Raw genomic sequence first — 17,553 nt, 5'->3', positions numbered from 1 at the left:
GAAGGCCTTACATATTTCAACAAGACAATGCTAAACTGCATACTGCATCTGTTACAACAGCATGGCTTCACAGTACATGAAATGAAAAATATGACAAAGAAGACCGAGGACTGTAGAGCATCTAGACTCCTATATCATCAATGTCCAGCAGCTGGTCTCCTCAGTTCCCAGACTGTTGCTAAAAGAAGAGTGGATGCTAAGTAGTGGTAAAAATGGCCTTTTCCCAACTTATTAGAGACCTGTTGCTGCCATCAAATTGAAAGTGAGCTTGCTTTTTTCCTAAAATGGTACATTTTCTCACTTCAAACCTAGATTTTCTATGTTCGATTGTGAATAAAATATGGGTTTATGTGAGCAATGTGTTCTGTTTCTACAGCATCCCAACCTTTTTAGAATCGGGCTTGGACGTATGTGCTATCCTCAAGGTTATCTCACATTTGTCCGAACACTTCAAACTCAGTTGTTGGAGTGGGCGAGGTAGCGCGAGAAGACAAAAACACAACGACCCTTACAGATACAGTGATGCATTTTATTAGATGAAGATCCAATGATATATAGTCAACATCAGCATCCTCCTTTAAAAAAGACATTAAAATTGAAACATTTTCAGTAAAAAAAAGTAGTATCGTACAGCCAATGTGGGGTACCAGAGAGAAAGCATGACATGACCTAAATCATATTCATTCATCATCGTAAAGATCATAGATAAAACACATTACATTAACACTGTTTACAATCTGTAACACAGAGGTTGACATGAATGATGAATACAGTAAATAGAATATATTCATATATTAAGATCTGTTTACAAAATCAAAGTAATGCATGTATGTATATTATATATCACAGAGAAAGGCTATCCACAACCTTGGCTTTCAGCTATATGCACACCCCTTGTTATGCAACACTTTGCCCAAGCAAAATGAAATCTTTTGTTTGGTCAATTTATTGTTAATGGGTGGGTTCTTTGGTAGTGCTGGGTTTTTAACGCTGCAGCCTCGGACTGAGCGGTGAGAGTTACCGACGAGAGTTAACCGTTAAGGTTTGGTTGTCACTGAAAAGGACTCTTCACATACGGGGCAACTTCTAGAGCAATGTTCGCAGGAAACTGTGTCTGTGACAAAACAGAGCAACTAATTTTTACTTTTCTAAACCAGGATCACATTTAATCTGCGATACATCTCACAGCTCAAACGGACTGAGATGAAGCTGACTAGATGTCAAGTTATAGCACAAGGTTTGATTGGAACTTTAATATGCACAAAATGCTGTTTTTCACCAAAAAACAAACATCATGAGGATCTCTAGCACAAAACTAGTCAGAAAACTTTATACCGCGCATGCATTAACAGTGCATTTGCATGGGATGGAGGCAGCTGTAATGGATTCTCTCATTTGAAAACAATACATTTCCATTGGAGAATAACACACCCAGCTCGTTTTGTAGGATCCTGGCCTTAGCAAAGAAAAGTTAGCATCAATGAACCTGAGCAACGCTTTCCAGTAAGGTTACCTCGCACTGTGATTAATCCAAGACTCTTAGTGGATGAGGAGTATTTAGTAAGCTAGGTAGATCATGTGTCGGTGCATTTAGGAACAAAAGTGAATCTCATACATTCCTTCATAATGTTACCCATTAGGTTCTCCTTTTTTAAACAAGGGACAGTTAGTTAACGATCAGGGTAACAGCAGTTAAACAGCAGTCATCCCAGACTGAAAGAGAGCCTTTGAGCGATGACTGAAAATCTGCAGTCATGTATAACTCGGTTAAAAGTATATTTTCATGTTCTCTTGACACATGAAACCAGTTGCTCTGTAACCACTGGCTGGTTGGCTTCTTCAAATGTGTTTGCATCTGACTAATCGCCTCATCACCTTTGCTCTTCCTCTAAGCAGCAGAAAGATGCGCACAGTGTTTGCAAACCTTTTAGGAACTCTGGCCAAAGTTGCTGACCTGAGACGTGCCTACGTTTTGTAATTCAGTCTGGTCCTGTAACAAAGGTGGGCTCAGCGATGGGTCCGCAGACACCAGACGAGCTCGGGGGAACGATCAGCAGATCGCTTTACACGACTTTGGTGTATTGAAGGATGAATAAAACCCGGGAGAGCTGCTTTGCTGCTGTGAGGGCAAATTCCTATGAGGTTTTGGAACAAGCTGGTGGCTGTCCATCTCTATCTCTCTTCCACATTCGGCTCACCCTGATCGTCCTGAGCTGCATCACTGGCATGACATGGAGTGGATCCCAGCCAGAAACCATCAGAGCCTCAACAAAAATGGATCAGGACCCTTCCCTCTCCCACTATTTGGAGTGAGAGGCCCAGTGGGTAGCAATCTCTACCCCCCCATCCCCAACTCAGCGCCCCATGTGCTAGGGCCTCCGTGCCAAGCCTCAGCGCCAGGCCTCATCAATGGCCCAGCTGGCATGGCCCCGATCAGCTGGATTTGCTATAATCATATTAGGTCATCTCTTTTACGTCGGGGACGGAGTGGACGTTCGTCAGCTCCTCATTCAAGGCCGTCGAACCCCTGCAGGCTGGGCCAACCGGTCTCATTCTGGCTAAATTTCCCGTTAACAAATGGTTTTAAAGTTATTATTAGACAAGGTACAATACTTCACACAGTGGAGACGTCTCCTAGCAGGTATAGAGGGAGTGCGGCTGTCTTTTTTAAAGGCTCAGAAAAAGAAATTAGACATCTTGCCTCGTATACTGTTGCTGGCCAGTCACCTAGTCCTGCTAGCTGCGTACAAGCCTGCCTAGTCCGTCTCTCTGTCAAACTGGGATGTCTGGGACTTTGACGCGTGTGTTTTTGTGTGTGTACATCGAGAGGTGTGATAGGGAGGGATGGGTAGTAAGTTACAAAGGTTAATGGTAAATCAGCCAAACCAAAGTCACACACTCACCCACCACACACGACCCCGCTCCCACCCTCTACCCAGTCCCTCCCCTCCTCCTCCTCCGCTGCGGTTGTCACCCGGCTGCTCGCCCCTCAGTCCCAGCCGTTGTCCTTGATCATGTGGGCCAGCTCGATGATGAATTTGCCCTCTTTATACTTTTGACTGCTCTCAAAAGCATGTTCCTGGAGGGAGTGGCAGAGGACAAGAGACAAGAGAGGCTGCGTTTATTTCAAATGTAACAGCATGTATATGGAGAGTAGGCTAATGCAGTCTTTTCAGCTCTGTGCAAAAATCCTGGCCTGTCTCTGCTCCTGGCTCAGGGGAAGCTGGTTATATAACAATCAGTCACTAAACACTGCAGAGGAGCCTGCAGATCCAAAACCCTGACCAGACTGCACTGTCATACCTTACATTGGCAGGACTGAGTCCCTAAGCAGCAGAGACACCAAATGAACACAGGCTGCAGCCAATGCAGGGCAAACTCTGCAAGCTAAAGCTTGCTTTTCCTCGCTTGGGTGTGTGATCCAAAATTCCTCAGGAAAATATGAATGGATTTAGAAAAAGTACCAGAGTACAAGTCTTAGCTACATAGACTATTAGTGGCTTGCAGTGTTGGTAAGCTAAGTAAACACACGAACATGTATGTAACTGTGCAGCTCATTCTTCCTCTGCCATTATCCAGTTCATTGACTCTTTGCTGACTGATCCTTTTATCATTCAAAAAGGAAGTCTGCATGCTTGGGCTAGCTTACTGAAATGCTCTGAACTCGGCCAAAAAGAGTCCAGAAATGGCAAAAAGATTTAAGCCAGATAAATGCTTAAGGTCCCAGCCAATGGCTATTTTGGTACAGTGGGTTATCTACCACTGTCCAGTCCGCATGCCAAAGTATCCTTGGGCAACATACTGAATAAAAATGCTGCATGAATGTGTGACTGAGAGATTGAATGGGTCAATGACATTTGTAGTAGAAAGACTGTTTGAGTGCTCTCCGGAGTAGAAAGGCAGTATGTAAGCCTAAATTTTCAAACTGGCAATGGCCAATTGGGGAAGTTGGGGAAAAATTAGCATTCCCTGACTGGTCACATGAGGTTGATGTCTGTTGCTATGGAAACATTTGCTAGATTGGTCACTAGTCTAGCCACTCCCTTGACAAGTGGTTGAGGGAGGCTTGGATGGACACTGCAAACACTCTCCAAGTGACAATGAAACTGTGAAAGAGAACATCCATCTTCAACTGGCAAAGAAGCTGAACGTTCTCTGTTTCCAGTTCAGATTGCACTTTGCATTTCACTACCACTCCGTGGCAAGTTAGCAATGTTTGCAGACAAATTGGCATCTTCCATGCAAACTACAGGCGGCCAAAGCAAGAAGAGGATTTCTGATACAGCCCCCTTTTTTCAAACAAGTTCACCAAGCAACAGCAACCAGACTCCAGCGACCACTCAGCAATCGGTTTGCCAACCAGTCATCAACCAGTGGGGATCTATGACCTAGATCTTGGCTAATTTCTCTATTGGATAAGCTACCAATTTGTAAGTAAATACTAATGGCATTTGCATCATTCTCAACTGTACACTGAAACAGCCTCTTCCCCGGGACAATTCCGACTGTCACCAAACACTATCCACCTACACCCCACCTCACCAATCTGAGCCATGGGCTGAGTATCCTTTATCATTCAGGCCACTAACATACACACTCTAGTCAGACCAAGTCATTTGCACTACTCCCAAGCCCTTTGTTCTCCATTGTGTGCCTTTTCTAATGTGTGCTTCTGTCTTAATGTCTAAAATGATTATTATAGTCTTTTATTTTACTTCATTTGCTTAAAATTAGTGAGGCCATTGCAAACATGTTGACGTCACTGAAGGCATGTCTCAATCAGCCATTGATGAAATCCTTTTAGCACAGCTCTTATTTTGAAAAGTACGGAAAGCTGTTTTTATCCATCTGATGTTCCAAAGAAAGAGTTGATTATTGTTAAACATGTCACAAAACAGTAATATTCTGCTTTCTGTGCAGGTCATTCACTCACTGTGAGACCCTCTGAGGTGTGTCACGGTGTAGGCCGATACAAATGTTCTTTTACCGCCGATCGCCTGTACCTTGTTTTGTCTTTGGCTATTTTGGTTCAGACCTGCAGAGGCATGCTATCAGATTTCTCGGTGTAGAAGTGCAGTAGGTCAAGCCTCTCAATAGAACTTTGAACACTGCAGAAAATCTACACTGCTGCCGGCAAAGGATATTAATGGAAGCTCTCCATTAAGCCCTATCTAGTGCCTGCACGCTTTTGCATACATGTGACCTCTGTTTTCTCTGCCTTGTGAGGTCCTGACAGGAATAGAAACTACTGAGAGATGGAGCTACTTCTGTAGCTGGTATACCAGGTGTTTAACATGTGCCATAAGGAGGGTACTTTTTTAGGCGGAGAGGTTAAAGAATAAGGTCTAAGGTTATAGAGGTAGTTGTGAATGTTAAAGTTAGAGGTTAAGCAAAGAGTTCTGGTCAATGGCCCTTTCTCAGAAAAAGGATACTGCGTGCACATGTTTGGTTGAACTCTTCAGGGATGTAGCCACGTGCCCTATAATGTAAACTCTCACTTCCAGGGTTCACCACGGACAAATGCACATGCTCTGTTGATATATGAAGACTGCTGGATCCTGTTTAGGTTCTCACTGACATGTGACCTAAAAAACTGCCTGTCCTAAAAACATACTGCACATGTATTTTGACATACAATATCACTCCTTTACAGACGCTTCAACTCTACCTGTGTTTTAAACTCAAAAACGGTTCCAATCAAATCTGAGTCTGAAGGAGTCGACATCCAGAAATCCACATTTTAAACTAGATAAAAGATTCCTAAATAAACTACTTTTCCATGTAAAGCTTCTGTTTGATTAACAAAGGGAAAAAGTCTTCTGTTGAACCATCAACAACTCAGACTTTTATTAAAGTCCTATACTCCGAACCTTCAAGGGGCAATGCTTTTGCTTTAACTTCTTTTTATGACGTGAACATTAACTGCACAGTGTAGTGGTTACAGAATAATGACATCTTCAGTGTTTAGGCTTGTTACCTCCAATTCTTGATGTCATTATGTAAGACCGTTAGCCACTGAGTACAGAATCTCCCAGGAAAATAAAGGCTCGATTGTGCAACCAAAACAAAAAGAAGAGAACTTTGTGTTTGTGTTTCCTAGCAGAGCTATTGGTAGATTTTCCAGGTAGCTGGATGCTGGAACAGCCGGAGTAAATGTGGAAACTGTATTGAGGATAAGAAGGAAAAAACACTCTGGTACTTAGGAAAGTTCAAAAGTGACGTTCAGCTGTTTTGTTTGGTTTTTTTTGGTACCCAAGTCACATTTATTTAAAGATACAGTCAGTTAAGTTTTTGAGCTTATTTAATAGATTAAAAAAAATGTTGGAATAATAAGTATAAATCAATCGGTGAGTAAATAAAGAAACTGATGCATTCACATAGACACGGAAATAATCCAATAAAAGTACACAGAAGTGCATGCTGGATTATATAACCATTGTTGTACCACCATCTTGAATACAGTGTCTACAGTGGCCTAATCCTGTTTTATGTACGTGGCTAAAGTCTTACACGATACTTTTAATTTATAGATCACAAATAGCTCCTTCAAACTATTTATGTCCATTTCACATTTGTATTTGCACGCTTTCATCATCTCTTTCTCATTATTTTTTCTCCTCCCTCATTTCCACATCATCCTCATCTCGTGAACTGAAGTCAGGGTTTTAATACACAAAAGCCTGCATTAAGATGCTTACTTATTCCCAACATTGACACAATTACTTATCGTCAGGAGATTAGACATTCAAACCTCCCATCTCCGGACAGCTGACAATGAGCCAAGCTAGCTAAACAACAACAACAGCTGGTTATAATCTAACATTATCCCAGCTCATGTTAAGCTCAGATGCCCTAAAAATGACACCTGAACTCAGGTAAAGTTTGATTAATAAACTCTATTTAAAGAATGTAAAGTCAAACAATGTTAGCTCCTCTGCAAAGAAAGTTTCACTAATGCTGGCTAACAGTAGTTAAGAGAGGCTAATAGGGGCTAACAGAGGCTAACAGAGGCTAACAGGAGCTAAAGACAGCAAAAACAGCAGCCTTACAGACAGAAAGGTTCAGGATATCAGCCAATAACTCAACTCAGTATCACTGTCATTGGTCAGAAGTAGTCAAAGTTTTACAGCCTATTAAAGAGTAAACAGACGTAAACCCCTGGCATATTGAGAACTGAGGCAAACAGTGGCAGCCTACACTCACTACATACAGTATGAATGGTAACTAAACTAGGTTTCCCCACAGTGGCCACCATAGCTAGGATTATGCATTTGAATTGGGAAGTATAAGAAAACAGCATTCTGCTGATTGCAATCTACTGACCTCTATTTGTGAGATCTTACACACGGTACCTTTCATATAACATTATTCTAGTCTTATTGACTGCTCGAATGGTTTTAAATTCCAGATCACATTTTACTATACATTCATACAGGATTTAAACTACCTCACATCTGTGGCCAATTTAGAATCAGTAATTACCACAACATTCATGCCTTTGGACTGTGGTAGGAAATTGGGAGTAAATCAATGCAGGCTACAGGAGAAAATGCAAACTTCATACAGAAAGAACTCACAAACTTAGAGGTCTGAACCAGGAGAGAGCAGTGCTAACCATCGCACCAACCAAGTCCACAGTCTCTCTTTTTATAGCAAAATCTAAAACCTTCCACCTGTTTGTTTTCTGTTTTTCCTGAGTTTGTTTTTCTATTGCGAAAAATCAGACACACACAACCTGGCATTATATCCACATTATGTAACAGAATGTGTCCATTTATCGGTCTAATGCAAGGCTGTTTTATAACAAAAATTGAATGCAATCTTATTCATTCAATATGCTGCCTGGTAGTTTAATTGACTGCATGATAATTTATTGTACTTTTAGTCATTATATCAATGTGTCAATATGTTTCCCTCAGATCTGTAGTAAAATCAGATTAGAAAGAGGTATAAAATACAGAAAGAACCAAAGAATTATACCCCAGTAATTAACTGGAGTCTAAATATAATTTATTTTACAAATAAAATAAGAGTACGCTATAATAACAAACTCTCAGCTTGTCGCCCTCTAAACTTGGATGTGGTTTGTGGTACTTACGTATTTCCAGCCAAGAGTCGTTTTGCAGTTCTCACAGTAGATATCTGCTACAGCGTGCAGGCCCGTGAGCAGAACTCTCTCCTCTGCAGGGCCACACCCAACATTTACCCTGAGAGAAAGAGACACAAGCAGAGACAAAGAGAAAATATTAAAAAAAAGAAGTGTGAAAGATGTTGTGCATAATGTGCACAGAGGGTGTTGCAGAGAGGGTGCACTGACAGGCCACCAGGCTTTGCAGCAGCATCATTTTCACACTCAATTCAGCCAGTAATAACACCGCTCTGAGGCACAAACTGGCTCTATCTACACTGGGGCCTTAAAAAACAAAAACAAACACACCCCAATATTAACCTGAGCATGCCACATCACCTGCTTCCTGTTCAAGTCCAGCATGCAGGTTTCCTGCGACGCCTTGTGCCTACAGGTAGACTGAAATGCAACAAGAGCACTGGCTTTTATTCCTAAATCAATACTCACACTGAGTTGAACAGGTAGGCTCTGCCCTGGCTGCCCTGGAAAGACTGCAGAGACAAGATGAGACAAAAATGAGAAGACTGAGAAAAATCCACTAGTCCATACAGTGTAATAACTCTGAAAGATTATATAAGCATGCTATTATACTGCAATAGTGCTTCGTATGTTATGGAAGAGCTTATATTAAAGCCTGTGTGGTCTGTTTATATTACTGATAACATCGTGGTTGACTGCTGTTTTAATAGGCCTACCTTTACCTGGCTTTTATTTACAGTAAGGCCAAAGCTCGCACTGACGCGCCATATTAAACAGATTTAATTCAGCCAGCTGTGTTACGACAGGCGGAAGGCCTTAGTACACAGGTGAGCATGTTTCCGTAATCACACATGGAAAAAGTGATAACACATTCATAATCCAATTCACTAACCAGCTTATAACCTAATCCATAACCTAATCCGCCCACAGGCAATAGTGAGGTGGTGGCTGACACAAGCGTACAGGTGTTCAGCCTGCTGTTTATTTTCATCCCTTCTTCCTCTTTTATGCTTTTTCAGTACTTGTCCTTTTAAGTGCTGTTAAACAATCTTCTTTATTTCTGTGTAACTGAAGTAAAATATTAAATAATCTGAATCTGCCTGCAATAATTAGCTGCCTGAATGGCAGCACAGGGCGCGATCACGCCACTGTTGCCGTTGGATACCTTTGAGATGAGCTCGTCGTGGTTGGCTAGGTGAGCTCGGCAGTGGATGCAGCTGTAGGTCCGGTGGCAGCTCGGCAGGTACGCCTGGAAGGTCTTGGAGCGCGTCATCCTGACCATGGGCGGGGTTGGCGGGCGGTGCAAGAAGGGACTGCCAGCCCAGGTCGGCTCACAGGGGAAGCACCGCAACACACAGGTGAGGGCCGTGGTGGGCGGTGGGTCGGGAGGTGAACACCTGAGCGCAGAGAGGTGATAAAAGTGCAACTAATGATGACATGCGAGTGTAACAGCTGCCTCCTCAATCCCAACCTACAGGTGTATAAGTGCTGATGGGAATAAAGTGATCACTGCTCTGCGGGTTGAGAGAATTCTCCAGCTGGGTCGCATCTGTGAAACTCATAAAACCTGAAAAAGCTATGGTGGGACAAGACAGTGTGCATTATTAATGACCCGAGGAACCCTTAGTGGTCGTTTGAGCCACCAAAGCAGGGACAAAGACTCATTTTGGTAAATATTTGATAACGTGTTACTGTAAGCCATTTATTACCTTGTTTGAAGGCAGTTTTCGGATGAAGCTTGGCTTTTCTACTACAGGACTTTTTAGGAAAACATCTGCTGACTAGTGAAGTCAGATATGTTACTGCTTAATGACCTGTCTGAATTAAAAAATGCTTATAGAAGAGGCACACGGCTGTCCAATATGTACCAATGGACCTGCAGGACAGTGACTGACCATGATACAAGCACACAGTAAACACTAGTATCCATACTGGGTATAATGAATATTTATAATTATATATTTCACTGCCCCAGCCTGTGTCCCTGCCTCTGCAAAATTATTTATAGTCCCCATCTGATTTTAGCATTGCATCGTGAAACAGTCCACAGCACAAACAACAATCATATTAGAGGATGACTTTCACGTTCAGCGTTCACAATCCCATCACAGCAGACATGACAATGCCTGGTGCAGGATGATCCCCAAAACTACCTTTCACTAAAAAAAGAGAAACAAAAAGGGGCTGATTCAGAAAACTCACTAAAAATCTTAGAAATACTCCTACTGTCTGATTGCTGACAGAAGAATTACCCACAAAAGATGAAAAGCAGCTGTGGACCAGGGCTGCTGACTTTGCCAGTAATGGAGCAGCTGCTGATAGAGAGGAGCAGCCACACGCCTTAGTGAAAAAGATCGACCCCAACCTGACCGTCATTCATTGCATCAATCACAAGGCTGAACTTGAAGTCCATGATGGTGCAAAAAGCGTTACAGGGCTGAGCCACTTTCACACATTTATCGACTCTTAGACTGAAAGTCTGGTGTTAAGCTCAATAAATAAAGACAGTCGCCTCCTTCTCAGCACGAGTGTGGGTAAAAGAGGGGCCACGAGCTGCAGATGATGCAAAAATGCCTTAATCGAAGCAGAATGTTTTTGAAGTCTAAAATGTAGGAATCTACTATAGCAGAATGTTTATTTATTATTTGTTTAAACTGACAGTATTTTGTTCTGTTCAGCTTATTTCAGATTAAATAGTGATGTTAAGTGCAAATGGGATTTAATTCTGGCATGTTACACTGTTTGTATTATTAGGTTTGAATGTGTCACCTGTGTCTGGAGAGGAACGCATAGACTGAGACTACTGTGCTCACTAATTTAATTTTAAAAATACGTTATAATATACTCAATATGCTTACTTGAGTGTACTTGTCATCACTCGCAGCCTGGACCCAATTCAGGGGCCACAACCTTTGAAGGACTCGAGGCTCCTGCTGCCTAGCAACGTAAAGCAAAACGTCTGTCCAAGACAAGAGACATCTTGGACAGAAGTGGTGGAGAGAGAGGAGAAAATGCTTGTCTTACTATTATATTTCATACATTTGGCTTATAAGTTTTTGAGACTTCAGACTAAAAAACCCAAAATAAGTTGCAACATTTATTTTTGTGCAATAAAATGAAAAGAAATGATCAGATATAGCAAATATTATACAAATTAAAAAACATATATGCAAATTAATATTGAATTTGCATACAAGAATTCAGTAAACACTCTATTTTCAAAAATATTGGAATTTTCTAGCAATTATTTAATGTTTCAAACTATACTAGAAAGAACCATTTTGTTTTGTTGTTATAGGAGAAAATTGAGCTGTTTCATTGTTACATGATGTACCTGAGGCTGAGAGAAGTTTAAACTCAGGCTATAGGCTCTGTGAGGCTGCTTTTACAGCAGTGCTAAATGCTAATTTCAGATGACTAACATCCGAATGTTTAGAAGTGCTAGGTTATTTCTGCTGTAAAACCCGTCTCAGATTTCAGGACTGCCTCGTGCTTTTCCTGTTTTCGATTGCAGGTCAGATGTTTGAAGATATCATAGAACAACAAATGTACAACATATATATGTAACAAGTATTCAGTACTAGTCATTAATAAAACCACTTCTTGCCCACCGTTAACATGCAGTCAAACCCTGACTCCAGCTTTGCCAGTGCCCACAGGCAGCAGCAGTCCTTGCTCGCTCTCTGAGGCTGCAGAGATAATCTGCTTAGCCAAGCACAACTGTGAGGACTGCGCTCTGCTCGCTCCATGATATCCAAATGGATCGAGGCCTTAAAATACTTCTGCTGGTGTGCCCTGGTGACTGAGAAGATTAGAGAGCTGACCCAGGAACCCATCCCAGGGGCTGAGGGGCAGAGAGGACAGGAGTGTGTTTAGACTAACTGTACAGGAAGAGCTAAATAGTTAGAGGCCTGCAATCTCTACCTTTTGATGCAGTAATAATCTTTGAGGTTTTATTGCTTAATGCAACTTTAATTGTGATTTCAGCACTGCAGCTCTGCTGCAAAACAGACCCTATCAATCACAAAAGCAATCTTGTTTTATTCCCCTGTTCTGCTTAACACCTCCATAACAATATGCAACTTTCACAGTCTCCCCTTTAACTACTATCCTTTCTATGGGTTATTGAACGCAATCCTTTTTTTAGTTGTTCACCTTTACAATCTGTCTCTATGTCTCCACGCTTTCCTGCCTGTCTTTACCCAACCATCTGGAAAAACGAATAAAATAGTGATTGGGAACAGGAGGCCTCTGTGAACTGAGGACACACAAAATAACGAGCTGAGAGTGAGAGAGGGGCCTCTTTACGTTGCTGCTCTGCAATATGATTGTTTTTAGTGTCAGCGCGAGGCTGATAAAGGCTCGAGTGCTGATGGGAAGGACCGGGAGGGGGATATAAATAAATAAGGCAGTGAGATGTGCCCTTGTTTTCTCTCCTCTGACACGGTGCCAGCAGCGTGGGTTTGGGGCACAAAGACACATTCAGTACAGTTGTCAGAGCTGACCCCTGACACACACGCATACAGACTGATGTTTTACCCAAAGCACGTTTCATCCTCTCACAAAGTTTATGCATCATCCAGTCCTCCAACACTTGTTCAAAACGTTGAGTCCTGATGTACAGAATCAACAAATGGGCACACAGCTGGAATGACTGCTGCGCCCACAAACTCACGTTTGTTTGTTTGTTTGTTTTTTGTTTAGTTTTTACCATTTTCAAACCAAATTATAGACCAAATAATCAATCAATTAATTAAGAAATTTTTCACAAAGCTGCCAGATTACAGCTGAGTAATTAGTCTCACGTAGGAGTGTAAGCTTCAACCTTGGGTTTCAAATTTAATTCCATTAAATTTAAGCTTCTGCTTTTAAGCCTCTGCAGCAGCATTTGTTGCAAATCACTCAGTCTGAAAGGACCAGCTGAATGCATGAAGTGAAAATATGATACATGGATCAGGTGCCAGAAAAAGGCTCTGTGGGATGCTGTTCCAGCTATTGTTGACGTATAGCACGCTATGATATTAAAGTGCCCTTGTGGGCTGATTTTCAGGGGCAGGATTATACAGTGAATGCTATGCATCTACTCATAGGTCATATTTAATCCACGTGGAGGTCTCTTTGTGTATAATCTCTCTGATGAAAGATCACTTAATGTCAGCCTTAACTGTGTACAAGTCCATGTCAGTGGCTTTAGATTGAAATCAGTGCAGTGACAGGAGAGGAATGTGCCAAGGCTGAAGTATTTGTAAAGCCTTCAGAAAATTACACCCACATTGTCTGGTTGAAGCTCACCAAATGTGAGATTTAGTTAGTTTCATTAGTTAAATAACCAACTTTTTTTTTTTTTTTGACAATAGACAAAACAAGACATTCACAGGCTAGAGCCCAAACAGTACTTGCCTTTTTGGAGTGGGGGGGGGGTTGAGATGCGTAGTTGGCAAACCCCTGACAACCTCTGGCTGCTAGAGAAAAATATTTATTTCCCAACTGGTTGGTGAGTGATTCATTGATGGTGCAGGCTCTGCACCAAAAACATCCCTGGGATTAACTTGGTTGCTAGCAGATTGCTACAGTTGCTGACTTGTCTGCAACCACTTGGCAAATAATGTTTGCAAAAGTCGAAAAAGCGTGACACAAACTGGAAACGGACTGTTTGACTTCAAAGCTTCTGAAACGTGTTGGTAGCAGCAGTAAGGTTTTTTTGTCGCACTTTTCAGTTTTATTACGACTCAGCAAGTAGCTGAAGACTGTTTGGAGACAAGCTGTTGTTTTTCATGCTAACTTAGGTGACCACAATCTGCTAGCGAGTCCCTGAGTGAGTCCTGACTGGTTCAGAATTCGCGGTCGTTCCATTGGATCATGTAACCTTCAAATAGCTACCCCAAGTGCTTAGCAGGCAGTTTGAATGTGTGCTGATTAAACAGACTTGTTTTTTAACTTCTTAAAACAGCATCTCAAACCTATCTGCTGCTATATTTCTATGGCGCAGCCAGCACATGTTGCTAACTTTTGGAACTATTGTGAGGCTCCATGATCCGCCACTAATGTAAAAAAAAAAAGAAAAAAAGATGTCCATTCAGCAGCTAGTGCCGCAATCACAACCAATATCACCTAGCAACTACCAGAACCCACTCACCTGTTAGGAATAACCATTTTTCCCTAGCAATCAGTAGTTTCCCGGGAGTTGCTGATCAGTCTCTAGCCCTGTGTGACTGAGGCCTTATGTATTTATATTTAAAAGGTAAAATGATGTGGCCATTGTTTCAAACAAACTGCATCCTCTACTAACCAGCGACTAGTACTAATTTACTATTTACTAATTCTTTTACCTTTGGCGATAGTTCACATTTAATGTGTGTATGGAAGTAAGAGTATGCTTGAGAAGCTGGATAACCATACATCTGACTCTGTATTTTCATGTACTACACAAACACTTTTCTCATGTATGTTTTATCCAAACTGTGACGCACTTTGTGCACTTTAAAAATGTGCTAAACAAAAAAAACATATTATTATTAAAGACTAATTAATCGTCTTTAAAAGACCAATAAACTGGAAATCTAATGAGGAGAAGAACTGAAATGATTCTAACCTCTATCAGATGTATGAATTTGATGATTACAGTTTGGTAAAATTATAGAGACACAAGAGGGGTTGTAGAAGGCTTGGTTCGATATTTTGTTTTCCTTTAATAAGTGAACCACAAGGTTGGAAACAAATTAAGCTGATATTGTCCTTTAACAGTGTCAGTGGAAGATGTTTGTGGTTTTGTGCTTACTAAATTAAATCTAGAGTATGATGAAGGCTTTAAAACAGCTAAGATATTTTCTTATGGAGGAATGATGAATAATAAAAACATACAGAATACATACAAAATAACCACACAGTAATACATGAAAGAGTGAAAGCAGGCACAAGCTGGAGAACCAAATTAAACAGATGAAAAAAAAGACGTAGTGAAGCTGTTCGAGGGGTTGAAAGTGATGCTGTTTGACATTTTCAAACAGCTTCCAAAAACAGGACAACACTCATGCTGGTGGGTGGACATGCTTGTAAGTCATTTTTGCAAAAGCAGCATTGTCTGTGGGATGCTGACGTTCAGAGAAACTGCTGACGCAAAATGTTTGCACTAATAAAACCTCTCTGGCAGGAAAAAAAAAACCCAAAACAAATTGCATAAATGATCAGATGACTGGAAGAGCTGATCGCAGCCATCCAGACAGGTTCCGGTGGCGTAGATGTCAGAAAGAAAACCCAAGTTTATCTACTCCTTCATCTGACTCTATGCCTCTCTGATCCGCCACGGGTCATTTGAGGTCACTGAGCTGTCCATTCTGGTCATTTCTGGGTGTCATCACAAAAGGCTACGTGCAGCGAGTCTCACCAGCCAAAAGGGCCCTTGTATCCAAACAAAAAAAACAACCTTTGTTATGTAACACACTGATGCTGCTGCTGCTGCTGTCTCTGACAGTGATCGCGCAGGAGAAAACCAGAGGGGGGGGGGAAGCGATGCCAGGTGAAAATGACTTGGACAGAGAGTTGAAGGGAAGGGTGAAGAAAAAAGGGAAGAGGTGGTGTTGGATGATTCGCTGCTGCCCACGAGCTGCACCGTCACGATTTCTGTACTTTGTGTACTTTCATCTCGCTCTCCATTCACTGTTACACCGAGGCCACACAGCTTACAGCAGCATGACATCACTGACTACTCCCACCATCTCATTAAACCACATTGATGGAAGTGATGCTCCTGCTTCTCAGACTCTTACACATATGCATGCAGCTGCTCTCCTGCCCCTCTTTGGCTTGGTTTCATGTGCTTGATGTGTAGATGTTATTTCTACAGCTCTTCCTGTAAGTCAAACCTGGCCAATTGCAGGCATAACACACTGTGCACAACTTTCGTCCGGGCAAGATCATCTTTCAAGGCCTGCAACTCTGACCCTCCTCTTCGATCCCTGGGTATCGAGCCCCCACATAATCATTAGGGATGTGCGTGCGCGCTCTGCAATGAAAATAGATCGCAAACAGTGGAAAACAAGGCTGTGCCTCGATATGGGGTTCTCGATCTTCATCTCCTCCGTATGAACTCTCGCGGACGTTATTTACTAGATTTCTGGGATTAACATGAGGCACCCCCACCTGCAGGTGAGGCTCAGTCATGTGTGTCTCATCACCTGAGGTAACACCTAAGTTAAAACATGAGGGTTTACAGTGTGGGTGTGTGTATGAATCAGGTCACAGGCAGTGGCGCACTTTATCTGGGGCATAACTTCAGCCACCACACAGAGCACAGATGGCGGGGATGCCTGGGCTCAGCAAGACTGACACACACACACACCGCCTTCAAAGCTTTAAAATCCGCAGTGACTTTAGCAGGCAGGTGATTGTCGTCAGCATGTGATCACGTGAGCGTACATTACACGATAACCCGCATCGATCACTGCTGACGTGCACCGCTACGGCCGGGGGCGCGCGCACGGGGATGATGGCGCAGACGTGCAGCAGTGCCACAACAAAAACAGCATGTGTCCTAATAATAAATAAAATACTAGATACTGTAGTAGATACTATAACCACAGAGAGCAACTCTTCAGCATCCCGTCCGCAAAGCAAACAGGAAGAACAAACCTGCAACAGTTACCTAATGCACGTAAACAACGCACGACATCATAAACTTCTCTTTTATACTGTCATTTTACAGCACGTGAGTCTGCAGTTAAAAGTTGACTCGGTTAAAGGCGTTGAGCATAAATAGGTCGATGCTTGAAATGGGTTAAGAGAGCAGTGTGAAAACAATAAGTAACAAATGCACCGGAGGGGAAAAATAACGCAGACGAAATCATCTTACCTTTGAAAGGAAGAAAATGCGGGTCTCCTCCACGTAGCCTAGAAAATGTGGCACGTCCTCGTTTTTCCTCGTGGCAGTGCCAATCCTAAAACCTCTTTCGCATTCCTTCCCAGGCAAATTTCCTCTCTTCTCTGGCCCTGGCAAGTCCTGCAGAGACGCAATGTTTTGACGCGCAACGATGCCCAGCAGAGTTTAGAAAGCCACAGAGAGCAGTGGAACTTCCAGCCGGAGCGAGAGCATTCACTCCTACCTACTTCTGTGTTCGCAGTAAACCGTTATTCCTTTTACACGGCTTTACCCATTAAAGGGGGCGTAGTCAGTTGCTGATTGATATTAGCTTTACTCCATATCACTTGGAAGGTTAAGAATAGTCTTTCCAGTATACCATAAGGAAACCGTTAAATGTATTTCGAGCTAAAAAATTACATGGTACGGTGTCGCGCATGCTCAGTATAGGTGCATTGCTTTTTTTTATGTTAAAAAAAACAATGCAGTCTGTAAATTGATTTTACAGACTGAATTTATAAATGATGAGGATTCTTTAAATATATAGTTTTGTTTATATTTACTATTATGTGCATTAACAAAAGCGTTTTAT

At 42.0% G+C, this 17,553-nt stretch overlaps 1 protein-coding gene across 1 annotated transcript; it reads right to left on the bottom strand.

Moving 5' to 3' along the window:
• Window positions 1–515: 515 nt before the first annotated feature.
• Window positions 516–17,151, bottom strand: ypel2b (yippee-like 2b). Its single transcript, XM_063493297.1, has 5 exons — window positions 16,956–17,151; window positions 9,273–9,504; window positions 8,576–8,619; window positions 8,099–8,207; window positions 516–3,079 (listed from the first exon to the last, which is right to left on the bottom strand). Exons 2-5 carry the CDS (start codon window positions 9,387–9,389, stop codon window positions 2,990–2,992), a joined length of 360 nt encoding a protein of 119 aa, XP_063349367.1. The 5' UTR covers window positions 9,390–9,504; window positions 16,956–17,151; the 3' UTR covers window positions 516–2,989.
• Between the last annotated feature and the right edge of the window lie 402 nt (window positions 17,152–17,553).

Source organism: Pelmatolapia mariae, linkage group LG14, assembly GCF_036321145.2.
Source record: "Pelmatolapia mariae isolate MD_Pm_ZW linkage group LG14, Pm_UMD_F_2, whole genome shotgun sequence".
NCBI lineage: Eukaryota > Metazoa > Chordata > Actinopteri > Cichliformes > Cichlidae > Pelmatolapia > Pelmatolapia mariae.
The sequence above is the reverse complement of the archived record's forward strand: the minus strand, read 5'-3'. Positions and strand labels throughout refer to the sequence as shown.